Raw genomic sequence first — 20,208 nt, 5'->3', positions numbered from 1 at the left:
CGCGTGAACAGCAGCTATTGACCAATTACAAGTAGCCTTCTGATGCATGGACAGCGCGTGGACAGGTCAAAAAGATATTTAAGGAGAGTTATAACAAGTAATAAACGGCTTCACTTGAATTCATATTGGATTGTGTGGGGTCCATGATTCGTCGCCCTCGCAAGTATTTGGTACTGAAGATAGTATGTTACGAGATGAACATAGAATCATAGAATAGTTTAGGTTGGAAGGGACCTTTAAAGGTCATCTATTCCAACCCCCACATGGTGACAAGGGTGATGGCAAAACAAACTGATATTTTAAAGATACCTCTTAACTCCTAAATTATCAGAGCAGCAGAGAAATCACTCAAAAGCCTGAATATAATCTGATGCAATTTCCACAGCATTTTTACCCAAGCAGCCACAATAGCAGTTCATTAACAAAGTAGCTTTTAACTCCAAATGCATTTTGAATCATTAAGTCACTAGATCTATTAATTTGCAATGATTTACAAGCATATGAGCACCAAGCAGAGTATCCTGAAATTCCTGTTTGGCAAATTAATTTCCAACTGCTTAAATTCAACTTTCGGCATCACAGAAGAAGATACCATGTACTTAACCTGAATGGTTGGGTGCACCATTGAGACTATAGCAAACTGCTCCTATAAATAAAGATCTAACAGTAAAGAGCTCTGGAAACACTTATTTTTGAGATGTGTTATGAGAAAGCACACAAAGCACTGAGAACACTCGCTTTTACAAACAGTGAAAATCTTCAAAATGTAAGGTAAAATGGTTCCGTTTTCCAAAAAGGAGGTAAGGAATTCTACTTACGAAGTAAACTGCTCCAAAGCTTCCATGTCCAATTTCATGCAAACCCACAAATATTTCTTCAGGATCATCTTTGTAGAACAGGTCAGCTATTTCCGGGTCCTTTGGCACCCCTTTGCGCATGTTGAACACTATTATGAACCAGTTCGTGCTTTCAATTTCCAATCAGTTTCTTCCTTCATCGACAAAGTAGTTTGTAGATAGCATTCAGCACCTGGTGAAAAGGTTCATCTTTAATCTGTTTCCATTACACACGTTTCTGTTCTCGCTTCTCTGACAACAAAATAAGAGGAAACGCTCTCAGGAGCAATAGACTGTAATATCGTTTCCTTCAGCTAATTCTCTTTAATTATTAGTCCAATTTAGATATAGAGATTAAAATGCATTCAGAGTACAACAGCTCTTTATCTCATACAGGAAGCAAGTGCTGCAGTTACACTAAAGTCCACTTGAAGACACGAGTCCTGTTGCTATGCAAAACATCCTGTGATACAAGTTTGTTATTCCTCATGCTGGTCTCCTAATGTGTCACTTTTGAGACCATCACCATTGTTCCTCCTACTTTTCTCTGCTGTTTGTTTGCTTTGTTTCTCTACTCCCACTTGCCAGCTGGTAGCAAAGTTAGCTTTTATTCCACAAAACCACTTCACTGTCATATGATTTTTATTTATTTATTGAGTCAATGCTAAGACAGCTAGTGCTACTGGATTGTGATGGCTCCCAGGTCACAGAATTGCTTTGGAAAGCTCCTAAGACTCCATCGTGTAAGACAGATCTTTACCTCCTTACATCTTTCTTTAGCATAGGCCTATAACTAGTCAGCACAAAGCTGTATTTAAATGAAGATTTCCAGTATTCATCTCCAAAACTGTATTTATTTAAAAAAAAAAGGTGAGAGAAACATTTGAAAGTTTCCCATTTCCTATCAAAACATCCTGAAAAATCTGCAGTGGTTCCTTAGCCACTGGTGTGCAAAGCAATGACAGATACCTCGACCCCACTGCTTTTGATTTCCGAAACCCAGCAGACGATCTGCAGGTGACTCAACTGGAGCAGTTTTCAACAACAGTCTGGAGTAAGGCTCAAAACTACTTCCAGATACATAGTTCAGCACCTCATCTATTGAGACCACATCTTCTCTACGCATGAAAGAAAAAGATTTCTGAAAACATACACTAAAATGTCCAGCCTACCTCATGACATAAACCAGTGTAACATTTAAAGAGAGACCAGCTGAAATTTCACAATCGGGTAAAAAAAACCAAAACCCACACATAAAATGCTTCAGAAGGTTTCAGACTGCGAGAGCAATCCAGATGGAACGATGAAAGCAGAGCACAACTTTGGTCTGGTGCTGAGACAGCACCTTGGCTCAGGATGGTATGTCGTGGAGCAAAATGCACAAACTGTGGTTCGTCAGAGATGCACAAAATGTACCTGGGTAGCTGTGGCACAAAGCATGCTCTGTGGCTCAGATTCCTTTCAGCAGCATCGTCCTGTGCTCTTGTCCTCCCAGACTCTATGCACTCTCTTATTCTGCAAAGGAAAAGAAATAAGAGTATTTAGAATAAGTATTCTAAGTTTTATACCTTATTCTAAAACAAAAACACTACATTTAGAAAAGACCACGGACTTATCAAGGCATCACTTGAAAATGCAGTTAAAAAGTGAGCTGGCTGTAAGTGCTAATGGTGTCTCTTTAGATGAAGATATTCCCCTTCCTTTGTCCTACAGCCCTTGGGCTTGTTATCACAGAATCCCAGCATGTCAGGGGTTGGAAGGGCCCTGGAAAGCTCATCCAGTGCAATCCCCCCGTGGAGCAGGAACACCCAGATGAGGTTACACAGGAAGGTGTCCAGGCGGGTTGGAATGTCTGCACAGAAGGAGACTCCACAACCCCCCTGGGCAGCCTGGGCCAGGCTCTGACACCCGCACCGGGAACAAGTTTCTTCTCAAATTTAAGTGGAACCGCTTGTGTTTCAGTTTGTACCCATTGCCCCTTGTCCTATCACTGGTTGTCACTGAGAAGAGCCTGGCTCCATCCTCCTGACACCCTTTACAAATTTATAGACATTAATGAGGTCACCCCTCAGTCTCCTCTTCTCCAAGCTAAAGAGACCCTATCATTCTAAGATAGGAAACCAGGAAAACAGCTTAAATGCCAAATTCTTCGACTTTTATAAAGACTCTTAAGCTTGCCAGGATAGGAAAAACATGGAAGCTTGCACTCAGACTACCTTTTTCAGATTGTCTATGAAAAGGACAAAGCTCCCAATGCTGAGTCTATTATTTAGCTCCGTCTGTTGTACCTGATGCCACACAAGACTTGAAAGTCCTAGGTATGAATAAGTCAAACACTGCTGGATTCCACAGGGGAGAGAATGAGCAATGGAAGGATGAAAAAGGAGGGCAAGCACTCAGCCTGATCAGCTGAAATCAGGTGTAGATTGCTCAGAGCCAGGGATGCAGCTGCCTGCATCAATACCCTGAACAGCCAGAGCCGTCCCCTCCGTGGGGACACACACCCCCAACAGCCAGAGCCGTCCCCTCCGTGGGGACACACACCCCGAACAGCCAGAGCCGTCCCCTCCGTGGGGACACACACCCCGAACAGCCAGAGCCGTCCCCTCTGTGGGGACACACCCCCCGAACAGCCAGAGCCGTCCCCTCTGTGGGGACACACCCCCCGAACAGCCAGAGCCGTCCCCTCCGTGGGGACACACACCCCCAACAGCCAGAGCCGTCCCCTCCGTGGGGACACACACCCTGAACAGCCAGAGCCGTCCCCTCCGTGGGGTCACACACCCCCAGAGCTCAGCATTAGCTTGTCCTCATGGAAGAGGTTATCGCAGAACTGCATCCACAGTAGAAACGCTTCCAAGTAAAGCACACTACGATAGTTTTATTGCCCAAATCTGATTTATTATACACCTGGCTTAATGAGAAAGAAGATAACTCACCTTCTCATTTATTAGGAAAAAAATATATGAGCAGAAATCTTCCTGGTAGTAGCTAACATTACCAAAAAAATTGTATTTTTGTCTGTTTTCAACACATCGCAATACTGTTGAGCCGTTAACAAGCTACTTGAAGAGCTCCAGAAAAAGGTTCTGCAATGTTTAGTTAAAAAAAAAAAATCAAGTATAAATAAATGACAAAGCCAGATGAATGAAATGATTATTCATTCTCAGCTGATTGGCCTCGCCCAGAGGTGCTATATTCACTACATGCCTGCAGACAGGGGCAAAGAATGCAGTATTTCAGGTCTGGCATTCTTCAGCCAAGTGAAAAATCCATTTGGCTTTAGAACAATAAAAACAAACCAATGAAGAAAACAATTTATCCATCTCTAGTCAAATGAACTTCTCTGCCATAAACAAAGTCTGTGCAACTCCAATATGCAAGGATAAATTAGTATTTAAAATGGGAAACTAAATGTCAATACTTAAAAGTTAAGCTCTAAGTAATAATGTCATTCCCCAATTAAGTCAGATGTGTAGTGAGACTGTACGATAAGTAAATCTTTTCAGGGGGACTATTACTTTCCAGTAATGATCATCAGAAAACCTTAGGATGGAAAGCGTATCCAGAATAATTCGAGTCCTGTTGATCTGAACATGATCACTGACTGCTCCATACAATCCCAATTTAAGCAAGTTATTGCAGTTACCAAACCACTCCATTAACACATGAAGAAACAATTTCTACTAGCAGCCCGATTTCTACTCCTCATCCTTCAAAAAATCACAGCTAGAGCAGCATTTGGGACTCCGCGTGTTCTGAAGACCTCAAATGAAACCAGCATTAATCACACCGGTGGTGACTTAGAGAAATGACAAGTTACTCAAGATTTTCAGAGTCTGTGAGACCAGCATTTTGTTCCAAAAAGGGCCACTTGGAGATCCTTCAAAACTGTCCACATGGAAATTAAAACTCTCAATCAACAGTTACTAATGAAAATCCCTTCCTTGGAGGACAAACTGCTTGTGCCCCGTTTCTGAAATTCTGTAAAGTGCTAGAAAGATATAGCAAATTCTTGAGAGTAAATTCAGCATCAGAAATACTACTAAGAAAAATATTTGAGGGATTCTCTAAGAAAAAAAATCTCTAATGAAAATTACAGAACATAGTATGAAACCCAGAAAGAAAATTGGTGATTTTTAAAGGCCTACAACTATTCTACGTACAAGTGGGAAACCAGTGTTACGCTGGACGTATCTATATGGCAATGTCTGCTTCCCAGTAATGTCACAAGCAGAAGAAAGCAAACCCAGTAGTTATTTTAAAATGCAGTTCTTTATGGGGAATGCACCTGGCAGCCTGTGACCTGCCAAGCACTGAAGTGCCCAAAGCCAGTGAAATGCTGAAGAACTGCCCTGAAAACGACAAGTGCAGGATGATCCTGAGCTCAAACCAATCAAGCAATTTGCTGAAAAGCAGTTTGCTGTGCTACTCCCCACCTCTCCCACCCTTCAAACTCCACAACTCAGGAACACAAACCCCCCAACGTGAGCCCCTCTCGATATAGTGAGTTGTTACTGCTGTAGTTCTGCCCACTGCCGTAGTGTTTCAAGGATTCTCTGCTTCTTGCTTACACTAAACAGCACAATAACCCGGTGCTTTTAGTGGCTGGGGTGAGATGACAGCAGTTCTCAGCGTGGAGTTTCATCAGAAAATGGTGCTATAGAGAATATGGGAACAGGAGGAACGATAAACTAGTGACACATCCTGCAGCCTGTGCAGAGAGCAGACCCTGGATAATGCTCTAACAAGTCTCACTGCTATAGCAAACAAGTGGGTTTTTTCCTCCCAACAGTTTAAAGAAAAGCAAGTTTCCTCAATCACAAGCAACCCTCACATTTGAAAAGCTGACATTGCTGCTTTTGCTATATATGTTCGCACAAAAATTCTCTTGCTACCAACTCTGACCTCCAGGTGCTATATTAATAACAACAGAAAAGACCTTGACCTGAATATAAAGGAAACAACAAAACATAACTGGAAGTGACTTGAAGAAAAGCTAAACTACCCACATTTCCAAATATTTACTGAGCTAAAACTACACCCATGTATAAGAAGACAGTTATACTTGAGAACTCCAGGTCTGTAGCTGCTCACAGGGTGTCTTCAGAGAGCGTGGTATTGAAGAGTTAAGATATTGACTTTTTTCTTTGTGGAGTTCTCTAAACAACCGGCCCAGCATCCCTGGCTCACAGCACATTCCACACCCGACGCACCGTTTCCACACCCTACGAGCATCAAAATTTCAATGCTCCAATAAAGTGCAAGCGTGCAGCTTGTAAAACACAGTCTGAACTGTGTCTCACAACACTATATTCCCTTTCAAATGTGTACAGGAATATATAAAATTAATTTTAGTTCTTAACTACACCGCGGTACTTCCCAAAAGATGGACAAAGTTTTCCACTCCAAGCAGAAAAACAAACTACAGGAAACAGGGTGGAACAGCAGCAGATTCCACTCAGAGGAGGAGCAACGGGACATGGCTCATACGTTCATTTTTAGATTAATATTTTGGGGGGAATCATTTTATACCAGAATTCTTTTTCCAAGAGTCGCCTTTCTTCACTTCAGTCTCTACAGAATCTCAAAAAAATCTGGAAGACAAGATTTCAAAGGAAGTTATCAGATAAATTCAGCTGATAAAAACCATCTTCAGTAAGAAGCCTTTTGAGCTCCAAGCGGGCACATGCGCACCTTCCACTGCAGTCCTCGTACATAAACTTATATTGTTTTGTTTGATTTTTTTTGGTTTTGGTTTGGTTTTAAGATGTAGGAGCTTTTTTCCTTCCCTTTAATGGCTACATGTGTTTAGCTAGCAAGCCATACACAAACGCTTCAGTGCCTTTACAGCAGATTCCCTCCTATGCAGACCACGATCCAGGACAAACAGCCCATTCATTACTTTGCAGCAGCAGGTACTTTGACTTTTTGAGAAAGACTCCTGAACCTCCATAGTTGAAGTTTTTCACTGTCATTTCTTTGATTGTTAAGAATTACTTTTCCAGCTAACACTATGTAACTGCAGGCAACATGTGTGTTTTTTCCTAGCGTATTAGCACTTAGTTTATTTTAATGCTTAAAACAGTCCGACACACATATCTGGTGTATCAATTCAAGCTACCAGCTAGTTTGCTGACAGTGTAACCAGAACATAAGCACAAAAGGTGCTCAGTGATAGTCAGTAGCTGGGACTCACCAGTTCCTCAAACACCCCTTTTTTTGCTCTGCTTTTCAAAGAAATAACTTCCCAGAACATTCACACAATCACACACACCATTTCTATTAACATTTGTGAATATTTGGATGCAATCACAGCTCTTCACTACCTACAGCTTCTAAAAAGAACTGCAGGAAGTTTTCTTTGCCAAGGATTCTGCTCCCTGATCCACTCCAGACGTCATCCCAACACACACGCCTTGACTCAGCATCCTCCAGCGCTACCTGGGCGTTGGGGCATCGAGTTAACGAGATTACTCACACTAACAAACCCCTCTGAATCAGAACTTTCCTAAGCTGATCACCGCACAGTGCCCCTGGGATATGAAATTAAACCAATAACTTTCAGGTCTCGTTGCAGAGACATGCTTTCATCAAAGCAACTTCTTCTCCCCGATTAAGAGCAGTAGTTTTAAGGAAACATTGTTCCATTTGCAACTCCTCTATAACTAGTATTTATATGCCACAGATAAGACAAACTTATTTTCAAAACATTAAAACATAAACCGATGGGCTTAAGGTCAAGAAACAAGCAATTAGTTTTAGTTGTAGGGAACATTTCACCAAGTATGAAGCCAAGAGACACGCGGCCTTCCAGAGGACACAGCGCCAGCCACGTTCACTGGAAGTGCCCCTGGCAAAGACACACCAGCTACTGGTTTGGGGATATTATAAGACATGACAGAATGCAAATGCATCAAGAAACATTTATACGTTGTCTTTCTCCTTGCCTTCCAAGATCTTATGGCTGACGTATGAAGTTTCAGTCATTGCAGAATGATGATGAGGCACTGAAGGGAGGACCGAGTGGCACCTACTGCACCGATCTATGCTGACCCAAGGCCAGATAGGAACTATAATCCAGCAAAAAAAGGTTTGATTTATATTCTTGTTTATGAACATCTTCAGGAAAAGCATGATATACAAGGTAAAAATTACTTTTAAGAAATATAGAGGATTAGCATAACATTACTCCGCTTTGTGCTGTGGAGATACTCTGGGATAATCCCAATGTCTCTTTGAGAGACTTAGGAACATCTGTAACAATGAAGTTAATATCAGGCAGCCTTTCCCCACACAGCTCAAAATTCAGCACCTTACTTTAAAAGACATACGGTGCACATGTTTCAGTGTTTTGAAACTTTTGCGGCTGTCAAAAAAAAAAATCACATGACATTTTAATGACATAATTGCGAGGAAACTGTGACTGAGTTAAACTCAGGTGATCAGCCCAACTGGGAGAGTCATCAAACATAGCAAACAGAGCTGCTATCTCCCAGGTCTTGTCTCAAGTGGCGTTTTAAGAACTAACTGGAATAAAAGGTACAACAGAGTTTCTTAGTACCTGGACAATTGTCTCTCTCAGGCAAGAGTCAAGTTCTTTACAGTCTGTTTTGCTAAATATGTATAATTGTGGTTACCTAAGATCATGAGGTAGAATATTTGAAAAAAAAACCAAAAACCAACCCTTTAAAATCTATGAGAAATTAAAAATAAAGGAAAAAACCCCTATAACCAAATGAAAAGTTTGGGCTTTATTTAAAAGGTCCAACAGCATCCTTTTTCACCATAGGTGTGCAATGAAAAAGCAAAACTTCGCAGCAAGAGACATGGGGTGATGCTGCCCAGTAATTTTCCAGTTAAATTTAGAAAGATGCAATGAAAATATTTATGCCCTCATTTTAAGGGTCATTAACACTATTATGTTTCTCCAACAGGAACCTGTATTTTATCATAAAATCTAGAGTGAATTATAAAAGTCTTCTTGCTCTGAGCATTTCATGGTATTTCACCACGGCACCCTTGAAATAATTCAACAGTACATCTGGAAGGGCGGGAAGACACATGAATCATTTTAAAACTAAATGTACATAAGCTCAAATAGCATCCTACGGAGAAATATAAATTTCATCAGATCTTCTCATCAAACCATATCTAAAACATCACATATGGGTCATGAAAGTGAGGAAATTGCCTCCCTATTTTCATCGCATTTTTTCTGCAGCATTTTTATCATGCTCCTCATTAATGATGTTGCTTAAAAGACAGTGAACTTTAGACAATTATAAATTCATGAGTATTCTGTTGTGTGCTAGTCAGAGGCAAAAGTAAGTCATCGAATTTGTTTCTGAAAGCCTGAAGAGACACCAGCACACTCAGAGTTTCCTACCTATTAACATAATGGCTTCCAAAGAGCTGTATCCATTTTGTGGTTTAAAGCTATTTTTAGATCTTTTTGAAGAGTTTGTATTTTGACCATCACCTAATCAAACAAAAAACCCCAGCAAGCAGATAAACCTATTCCCACAAGCCTGCAGAGCTGACCTGCTCCTATTCACCCGCATTTCAATTCCAAACTGCAGCACTGACACCACTGGCCCTGAATCACGGACACCAGACACATCTCCCTGTCACCACGTCATTTCAACAGTAAATATACAACGAGGCTGCAAACATATCCCCATCTACATTTCAAGCTCAGCTTTTCAGAAATGTAAGAAGCAACTGTTATATTAACTCTGATCACTAAAATCTCTATGAGTTTTAAAATCAGTTTTCATTTTGTTAGCTTAGATGGCATGGCTTTGATTTGCCCCTTAGAGTGAGCTGCAAACTGCAGAGGACAGTTAGATTTAACTGTATAATTATGCCACTGAACAGTAACTTGGTGCTACCCAAGGAAAAGGTGTGTTTTAGTGGAGGGATGTGTATGTATTTGCATATTTAAAGCCTGTGATATCTGGGGCAAAAAGACAATGAGATCCTTGAATGCAACAGTGTGCTAGTGGAGCTACGTAGCTTTTGTCATAACACTAGCTGACTTTGAAAAAGTATGTTTCTATTTTAAAAACTGTTTATTCTTCTTTTGTGAGAAAGTGTAACTCAGATACTTATTTTCTGGAAGCTATACCCCAGTAAAACTGGCCAAAAAGAGCAATGCAGTACAACAAAAAGTACAAAAAGTAAGAAAACAGATGGAGACCGCACTCTTGGGTTGGGAAAAGAAAGACATTCTCTGGTCATAGAGGGCCACCGTACCTTCCACAACAAAACAATTTGTGATATTTTTTTTTCCCCCTTTATTTGATGAGACAAGTGTGAAGTTCTTCATGATTCCAAGAAGAATCCAGATCTTCATTACAAGCTTATCAGTAATAATACCCCCCAACCTCTGAATTTCTGGAGAGAGCAGCATAAGTAGTTGTCCCCTCCAGTGATAAGATTTAGAGAGAAAGGTTTCTGAATCCTGATCTGGTGCTGCCACTCGTTCAGAACAAAAAAAACCAAAGCATCCCAAGGTATTTGCCCCAAGATGTCCCGTCCTGCCTGGGTCACACGTCCCCGTTGCTCCCCCTTTCTCTGCCCCATGAATCTCTCCCCACCACACGCTTCTCCTTTTATAGATCCCCTTCCTTCCTTCCCGCCTCCTCTGTGCCAGGCACAGATAACACTTTAGGAAACAGCCCTTTGACTCCTCGGGCTTATCATTCGGGCTCGGTCTGCCCCCAGTGACTCTGACCCAACACATCCAGCTCTCTTCCTGACCTATTTACAGGCATGACTGCAACCATTAACATATAGCACAGGAATATTTTCCATGCTCATATCATTAAAAATAGCTACATCTGTTTCATTTAGATGCTCAAAATCTGATTCAGGATTAAACATGAAAAAGCTTATTTTGAAAAATCCACAAAAATTCAATATAATTTGGGATACTATTACTAATAGAAGACAACCCAGCATGCACCAGCCAAGACAGAATCAGTCACTAATATCACACAATTTACCCACTGGCTTTCTAAGTTTATTCTTTTCTAGCATATGGATTTTTTTTTAATTTTATCAGTAGCAATAAGACACACTCAGAAGTGAAGTATGGCTGTCTAATGCTCAAAACTCCATTATTATAATCTAATTATCCTGAGCAAGAAGAGAGTGTTTATCCTCTATAAAAAGAGCATGGGCTGGCTGAAAATCTGGAAAGAAAAGAAGATAGTGTGCTGCTTTTATTCAACACCCAGAAAGAACTGAAGGTTTGCTCTATCAGCCATCATATGTGCTTCTGAGATGGCCCTCTTATGGAAACCTCTTCTTCAGGATCATTTTAACATCCTTATGACAATCAGAGGAATTATTTACACGTAGCAGCTATCACAGAATCACGGAAGTACCACACACATTTTAATGTGGCACAATCCAGCAAACCACCCATAAACACCACCACGCACCACGAGAGCATGCGGCCCTGCACAGCGCACTGATAACGTGGTCCAACAGCCTGTTTTACAACCAGAGGCATTTTACACAATAATTTCCCGGGCAGCCGCACTGAAGGCAGCGGTTACTCCGATCCCAAGGCAGGGATAAGGACCCACAGGACAGGAGACATCAGGGAAAACCACATGGAAAGGGTGTTTTCTTTTTTCTGTCGTTACCCGGAACCCTCTCAGAGTGTCCGTGTACTTTGTCCCTCAGAGGTTTTCAGGCCAGCACTGTCCACACTTTACAAAGAAGCTGATAAACTGAGAAACAAAACCTGTTCAAGGTCACCCAAAGAATACCGCAACTATGACTAAAACAGAGGTTTCCAAATTAGAAAGAGCTGGGGTGGCAACCTCACTGGATAGTCACCTGCTGCATTTTAAAATCATCTTTTTGCTGATTTACCTATCACATGCATTGACATAGGAAGTTGGTTTTCTGGCCAACTGAACATTCATAAAATAAATAATCCAAGATCTTCTAAAGATCTGCATAAAGGCAAGTAAGTGTATGAAATTTATAAATATATGCGGCCTTTCCAAGGTATTAGTTCCTCAACACTACAAGCAGCAGTGATTTCCCCATCGCTGAGTACTCTCCAAGTCAGGCGAATGCTGCTCAAGAAACTACTTCATCCTGCAAACGCTCTCTCAGATACTCTCTAATGGGGTTTGCACTGCACTGACCTCTTGGGAAAGGACTGCGCACAAAATAAAAAGCTTTACTGCTTACCGAAGTCCTCTCCTACCACACAGGGTTACAAACTAATCACTAAGCAATAAAAGTAATGACGCTTGGTTATAGAAACTGAAAAATACAATATTTTATCAGGTGTTGCCTCCTCTTCCTGCGCCATGCCTGCGTCCTCCTGCGGCACTGGGGGCTGAACCAGCACCACCAGCTAAACCCCGGGTACCTCTCTGCGCTACTGCTGGACGGATTTTCCTCTGCTAAGTTTGTTCCGTGGCTGTTCAGCTCTCCAGGGGCTTTTTCGTAGCTTTTTCTATTTTAGGAACAAATATCCAGGCACTTGTTTCTTCCATCTTCTCACAAGTTCACTTAAGGAAAAGTGCAGATACTGCAGTTATCTTACACCTTGGTTTGGGCAATTATAGAGAGCTGGGGCACAAGTATTACTAACACACTTGGAGGGACATTTATATTAGGGCCGCAAATTCATTTTCATATCTCTCCTGGCACCTCCATCAGCTCTTTTCTGAATGTAGTTCAACACAGGAAAAACATACATTCCATTTTTAAATTATCTCAAAGATAACACTGAAGTCAGAAATCCTGCATTCCCCAACTCAGTGAGCAGGTTGTCAAGACAAAGAAAACCCACAGTGATTTGGGGTTTCTCTTAATTTTTTTTTTCTCTTTTTGAATTAGAACTGAAGAATCACCATACAGTTTTAACTGACATTAAATTTAATTTTAAATAATTTAGGCTTAAATTTCATTTTTCCACTTGAAATTCAAAATGCAAGTTCCAGCGCCGTGTCCTTATGTACAGGCATATCCTCAGATGAGTTTTAAAGTACTAAAGTTTAATATTTCAGAATGTTAAACCCGGAGAGAAAAAAATTATCAGTACACAAAACCTACTTGATGTCCTCAAGAAAACAAGAGAGAAACCAGGGTAAAATACAGGGTGGGACTAGTCTTCTCACAGGCAAAGAAAGTAGATTTGGTCTCTCAGGACCTAGTGGGTCCTTTTAGGAAAAGGGGAAGGTAGATCACCATGGCAACAGAGTATTTTATGAGATACTTTAGTCGTGCAATATGCTGTGCTGTGAACATAATAGATAGGCGAGAAGCAGTCCTCTTCCAACCAAATAGAAAAGCTTTTAGCAAAAACATGGAGTGCACTTCTGTCTGCTGTAATTTCCAATAATGACAAACTGATGCTGCAAAATACACTGTGGATATTGGTAACAAAAATTCTTAGCAAAGCTTCAATCAAAGACTCTGGTCACTGGGCTACCTGATCAAAACATGTCAAGACTTACAATCAATGAAAGAAAGCTAATATGAGGGGAGGGTCAAACTTATTAGCTACTGGCCCAGCTTCTGTGCAAAGTACCTAAATCACACCAGATTATTGCATATGTGTAAAAATAGAAAAGGTGACAGAATTTGGGAGGGTGGCTGCAGGGACAAAGGGGCTCTCGGTCCAGGTGTCTTCTGTAGGTGGCAGAGGTGGACACTGCCATGGCATTTGGGGGCAGCAAGGGACAAGAGAAATTCAGATCAGAGATATCACTAAACCAAGAAAATATAGCAAAAAGGATATCGCAGAAAATGCAAAACCACCATAGCCTAAAGAATAATTTAGAAATAACTCTATTTCTCTATGAGCAGCAGCCAAGGAACTGGCAGCTGATGTTGGAATGTGTGTGTTCAATTACTGAGAAGCAACAAAATCCAGGCATAGTGGTAAATACTGCATAGGAATAGACCGTTGTTAAACATGATTGAGTTTTATTTTTGCTCTATCGATAATTTACTATTTTGAATCATCACCAAGACAGCCCTTTAGCTGTTTGCTATTTTTGAGAAGGCATCTCAAGTAATGACATAGATTTGTAAATATTAAATTGAACACCACCAAATAGGTTTCAGCCACTTATCTCATAGATAACATTCATTCAGAGCAGAGGTGATGAAATCACTATGTTAAAAACAAGCACAGCCACGTCCACCTTGAGTGAAGTCAGAAGCAGATTAGTGGCTGATGAAATGCATTCGTTACAAAAGTAGGGTAGCATACAGTAGTAATAATATTTTCAGCTACTTGCACACACTGCTGAATTTTAAATTAATTGTAACCACACAGGAAAAAGACCCGAGGGTTGCTGTAGAGAGCTCTCTGAAAACATCTGTTCAGTGTGCAGAGACAGGCAAAAAGGCAAATGGAGTGTTGAGATGCAGAAATACGATGAGAGAACGCCATGCCAAAAGTACTAGTGTCACTATAGAAATTACAGGATCAAAGATACCATATTACTCAAACACGATAACTCTCATCAGATATATGAAAAATGCAGAAGAAATAAAAGCATTAGATGTGGGGGAAGGCGTCAACATGAAGGCAAACTGAAAATAAAGTCAGCTTACACAAGGGACAAATAGAAGGGGTAACGGTGCATTAAACAAAATGGGATAAAGAGCACATGTCAGGGCTGTCCTTTCTTCTGCCCTCTGCGAAGAGGCAGCACCAGGAACGCAGCCAAAAGGTAACAAGTTTCAGCTTAAAATTACAAACAGCTAATTCAGATAAACTGATCTAAAAATATCATGTGTTTCTGTATGGAATATAGAAACAAAACCTTCTCAATTATGAATTCACTGACTTGGAATACTAAATGCAAGGCTCAGAACTCAAAGCTCAGACAACTGCAGTAGGTCACTTAATTTTTCCCCATTCAATGGCCTTTGGCTCCCATCTCCGAGAAGATCCAAGTTCAAGACAATAAGATCCAAGTCCATCACACCCCACTCAGTCCCCCGGCTCCTATAGCACCCAGAACCACTTCCCTATAGATTTACTTCAGAGTTCTCTTTTCTTGACCCAGAGTCTGACAATAAATCCCTGCCAGGTTCCCACTGCAATCCAGCATGTTTACTCCTTATAGCATCTCCTCGGTTCATCCTTTTCTTTCCTCAAAAAATACACCTGCTTGTACTGACTTCAAACTTCCTGTTAACCTGACTAGCAATGAAAACTGGTTTAAGCCACATTTATTGTCCCTAATAAGAAATTATCCTTGCCAAATATGATAGTTCTATTTGATATGTTACTTCATTGTGTTTAATAATGTTCACATGGAATAAGAGCTGAAGACAGCAAATAGATCAAGAGTCTTCATTATTTCTGTGGCAAATTCCTGGGGCAACAACTTTTACGTATTCAAGGAAAAGTCACTTTTTCCTTTTGTTGATTTATTTTCTTCTAACAGACAAGTTCCAGTTACACTTTCTAAAGCTCCTTAGAGCTCTCAAACTTATTCCAAGGATGTTCTGGGAATAAGAGTCATTATTTGAAGCTCGGTTGCTATGGATAATACACTAATCAAAATACCAAGCAAAAGCGTAACGCACGAGCCAGCATTCCAGGGATCCCGTCACCTACAAGGCTGCAGCTCAAGACGAGTCCTTATTTACTGGTCCCAACTGGCAAATGGTTACACCCTCATTCTCCATTCCAGCACTAAGAACAGACACACTGCAAGGTTCCCCATGTTTACAAACCAAACAGATCCAGCTCGACCCTTGTTCTGGATTAAAACAGCTGCCTGAGGCCCAGGGATTTCAACAGACAGATGTTTGGGCATCACTTGATCACTTAAAGCTTTGCTTATTTGGAATAGCTACAAGTTAACATTACTTTGCGCAGCCTTAGTTATACAATTGCTTGTTCATGTTCTCTGCTGTAGCAAGGCTGTCTTTGAGGGGGCGGTGGAAAAACAGGCAAGACCACCAGATATAGGTGGGCATCCTTAAAATTAAGTCTACACTACAGAGCTTGATTTTTGACAGGAACTCCCCATTTTCTGTTCAAAAAATCCTCTGCTACATTTTTCTGCAAACCTTGCCTTGGCAGCAACAGGAACCAAAGCAGTCTTCAAAGATTGTAGTAGAATTTCAGTATCATAAAATAATCTTAAACCTCATGCAATTAAGCCATTAAACTTTCCTAACAGAAATCAAAATGGTCTTTTTGCTGAATAAAACATTTCAAGTTCATTCACTGATATGATCTTGATGCCCTACTTGTTCCCTTTTTAACCAGGCCAAAAAAAAAAGAGAAGAGCCTGAATGGAGATTAAATAATAATGAGCTTTTCATCTAAAAACAACTAAGCTTAACCGCCACAGTCAAGCGTTCCTCACTCCTAACGTCTTTGCCAAGAGTATTTTCCCCTGTGGGCAACTTTGGGCTTCAATGAGAAAAAGTCCATCATCTGTGTCAGTCTATTCCAGTGCTGCTTTCTATTCAGACAGACCAGAGTATTTTTGCCTTCGTGACTGATGGGTAAAACACTTGCTTTCCCACATTTCATTCTCCTCTCTGTTCACAAAGTCAGATCTTCGCTTGTTTGAGTATGGATACTCAGTTTAATTTCCTCTAAGAAACCTATCTGTGCAAGATACAGGGATCTAAGACAACCATAAAAATAAACCCTTCACAATATTGAGATAAATTCTTCAAAAGTAATCCAATCATTTTTGCCCAGGCAAATTTATACAATCATCTATACAACCATTTCTATCTTGTGATTAGTTTATTTTCCACTTAATATTTTTGCATTAATAATTCAAAATTTGGGGAAGTATGTGTTGAGGAGGAGGAGCAAGAAAATGATGTTTGAGGTATTATTGGGATACATTTGTTAAGGAGATTTTCAATACATGAAAATAATCTTCTACTGGAAAAGAATATCACGCGACCTTACTGAACATGCCCACGGGATAAATGTTTCCTGCTGCTTGATAATGTTCTGCATTGCACCGAAGGCATCTGTGCAGGAAAATGTCAGTGTTCATGAGAAAATACTTATTTTAGGATCCAAATAGGTCTATGCACAAGACACTCATTTTCCCAGAAAAATGGTCCCCACACTTGACTCTTGAGAAAATACAAACATTATTTTGTTTTGCAGATGGGAGAAATTTAAATGTTTTGCCTGACTGTGAATGTTTTAATGACCATTTTATAAGGCATAGCCATACTCACATCACAGAAAATAAACTACATTTTTGTGGGGGGTACATACTTCTAACAAGGCCATTCTATTTTTTAATACTACAATTGCCTTTAGATATTTAAAAGAAAGTCCGTGTGAAGGACTCTACACACGTGCCTGTCAATTCAACACACCAACTAACAGTAAATCTCTAAAAAACCACAATCAGTGTATTTTTAAAGTGAGAGAATAGACACAAGCTTACTCAACTCAAATGCTGGTACTTCCTTTCCCTTCCCATTCCCTGCAGCAACGCTGCTGCCCGACTCCCTGCGCTCCCTTAGCAGAGCTTCCCTTTTCATGACATGTTCTGTTCAAGAGCCCTAAACATTAATTAAGCCCAACAGTCTTCAGAGACGTTAGCGCAGCTATAAAAAGGTTTCGGAATCGAGTCGCTACTGAAGGAACTGGCATCTGATCAAATTTTCAAGAGTTATGCTCCCTGCTTTATGAATAAATCAAGGAATTATCAGTTTTTGAAAGTCTCCGGGACTATTTTAGCTCTTGGTGCCTCGTGTACATGTTAACAGCCCTATTTTATGGATTCGGCATCTAAGGCATATAATGAACTGAAGGGGATACCAGTAGCAAAACTATGAAAGAATACTATTAATTCTGTACCTTTGCCAGAAGATTGTATTTTAAAATTATTATTTTTACTTATATATTTAGCAATATATCTTTTACACACTACAGTGTCTAAGCGAGGAATGGTTTTAATCGGGGACAGCTTCTCAACTGAGGATTAGCTTGCAAGACGCATTATTTTGTTCTGGTTAATTTTAAGCATGGCTTTCAGAGACACTATGAATGAAGTCGGTTTTCCTGCAGACCGGGGTTATATTACCACTAACTGAGAGAATGACAAATTCCAGCGTCAACTAATGAATTCATGACAGTTCAATATTTTACTATATGACCACATCAGCTCAAACTCCTAAAGTTACACAGGGGACTTCAGAAAGTCAATGGTACCAGGGTCACAACTGTACAGGAACATCCAGTCACTCCTCCCATTAGAAGAGGCTACTTTAGGCACGAAGACTGGGGAAAAACTCCTTTCTGGGTCTCCTTAACTAATCTATATGTAGTGCAAATGTATAACTAAATCTAATACGACAAGAACAAAGGCCTTTTAAGGATTATGAGAGCTAGCATGAATTTTACACACATATCTTACAATTTTAAAGCGGTTGCCTCCAAGGAGGGAAACCCTTCAGGAGAAGCTGCACTGAACTCTTCTGATCAGCCCTTTTGTATCAAATAACCATTCAGCTGTGTGATTTTCCCTTCACAATACTGAAAATCAACACTTTTGGAAGTGAAAGTATAGGAGAAAAACCACCGTTTGCATACAAACAACATACAAAGCTGAACATTCCTAACCTAGCTAAATTTCAGCATCCTGACACTTGAAAACAAACCAAAAACCAACAAAAGCCAAAACCCCACGGATACCCACAGAATTTATCTTGCAAACACAAACACATAAGCTTCAAACCATCTGAAATTATGCTGCATGTAGACAACTGCTGAAAAAAACGCAACCATGTTTTCCCTTGGTCAGAAACCAACTTTCAGAGAGGATAAGAGAGAACCTGACGAGGTTACAAAGCAAACCTGCCCTGCGCTCAAACTCTCTATTAAACATGCATGAAGCTGAGCAGAGGAACTGCCTTCTCCTCGTCCTGCCCTGCCCAGGAAGCACAAGCAGCAGCGAGGTTCACTCCAGGCTTCCCCTTTTCCGCGGCACTGCAGGGACTGAGCCCTGTCCCCGCTCCACTTACCACCATAATAATGGCCCAGGAACCGCCACTTGTGTCTATCTCTGCAAAATTAGCTTCTCGTTACAAATGCAACACTGCAGTTTTCCGCTGAGAGCTGGTGCTTCCTAACTCTGCCCTAACTACAGGAAAAGCATTTCTGCAATTCAGAGGAGGCATCAGTCGGTATGACTGGTAGTAGGAAAAGCACTTAAAGGACTTGCTCTTTCCCCATGAAAACGTCAAGCAATAATGTAATTCCATCCTTCCTTAGATATTTCACTGTGTGCCCAAGAAGATAAGGTACACACTGCTCACTTGGTGTTTCTGAGTAAAAGAACTGCCCTCCTAACAACACTGCACTGACTCAGTGACTGCGAAAGCCCAGCCAGAATTCTGTTCATCTCCATACTAGCTACCAGCACAAGGCTGGGCAACCTTCCTAACCCAACAAGCTCCACATTAACCTACATTCATAAGACACAGCAGGAAGACAAATACCACACATCCCAGACAACCAAGGGAGAAAATTCAGGGAATATTCCCCAAGCGTAAGGTGGCCACGTGTCTCCAGGTCTTACAGCTCATGCTACACAAAGGAGCTGGGCAAGGGCATCACCAGAGCCCTGCACCCTGACAGCCCAGCTGCTTCCCGAAGCTTTACATTTACTTCCCAACACTTTACATTTTACTCCCAGCAAGCCAACCCTCACTTAGCCACAGAACAGGGCAAGCCTTACGGCTGTCCTGGATTTTAAATTGGGGCTGGACATGACAGCACTCCACTAACACTCTGGGGCTTTTCTGGAGCACTTTGTGCTCCCATATCTACCTGCACTGGAATCCAGACCTCCACAATGGATGAAACAGGCACATCAGCTTCTGAAGGAGCAGGCTGGTTTTATTTGGACAATGCTGGAACAAGAACCGACTCTTAGACTCTGCAAGCCAGAGCTCTGTATCTTGTACATTCAGCTGGCAGGAGAGCCACTCCCTTCAAATATTCTTTCAAACGGTCTCTGTCTTCTCCTCCTCCACTCTCCCTATTCAGATGGCAAAACGGGGGGAGCTGCATTCCAGGGCAGGCACCCCCATCATCTCCAGCCCCAGCAGCTCCTCATCTCTTCTATTCCCAGGTGTTAGAGAAATGCCAGTGACACGTGGACATCCCAGCTGGGCACAATTCCATGACATCCTTAACCCCATCCTCCTTGTGCTGCTAATGAGGCTGCACTGAACGTGAAGCTACACCGTAACATGTCCCTCAGCAATGCTGCAGTCGTGAGTCCACGGGCACCTGTGGATTTGCTTCTCCTAGATCCAAGTCCTGCAGCTGCACAGAAGCTCCACAGCAGCACAGACCCATTGCCAGGGACAC

The 20,208-nt window shown here is 41.2% G+C and overlaps 1 protein-coding gene across 10 annotated transcripts in view; it reads right to left on the bottom strand.

Moving 5' to 3' along the window:
• The window catches only part of TAOK3 (TAO kinase 3), an 83,327-nt gene that overhangs the window by 44,727 nt on the left and 18,392 nt on the right, over positions 1-20,208 (bottom strand). For 6 of the 10 annotated variants that reach the window (XM_065033809.1, XM_065033816.1, XM_065033812.1 and 3 more), the window contains 2 exons: positions 2,253-2,351; positions 819-1,029 (listed from right to left, as the gene is read on the bottom strand). In XM_065033809.1, coding sequence (XP_064889881.1) covers positions 819-938 — 120 coding nt within the window. In that variant the 5' untranslated portion in view covers positions 939-1,029; positions 2,253-2,351. Of the gene's footprint in view, positions 1-818; positions 1,089-2,252; positions 2,352-20,208 lie in introns of all 10 variants that reach the window. The other 4 variants (XM_065033813.1, XM_065033815.1, XM_065033818.1 and 1 more) reach the window with 1 other exon arrangement.

This window comes from Columba livia, chromosome 17, assembly GCF_036013475.1.
Source record: "Columba livia isolate bColLiv1 breed racing homer chromosome 17, bColLiv1.pat.W.v2, whole genome shotgun sequence".
Lineage (NCBI taxonomy): Eukaryota > Metazoa > Chordata > Aves > Columbiformes > Columbidae > Columba > Columba livia.
The sequence above is the reverse complement of the archived record's forward strand: the minus strand, read 5'-3'. Positions and strand labels throughout refer to the sequence as shown.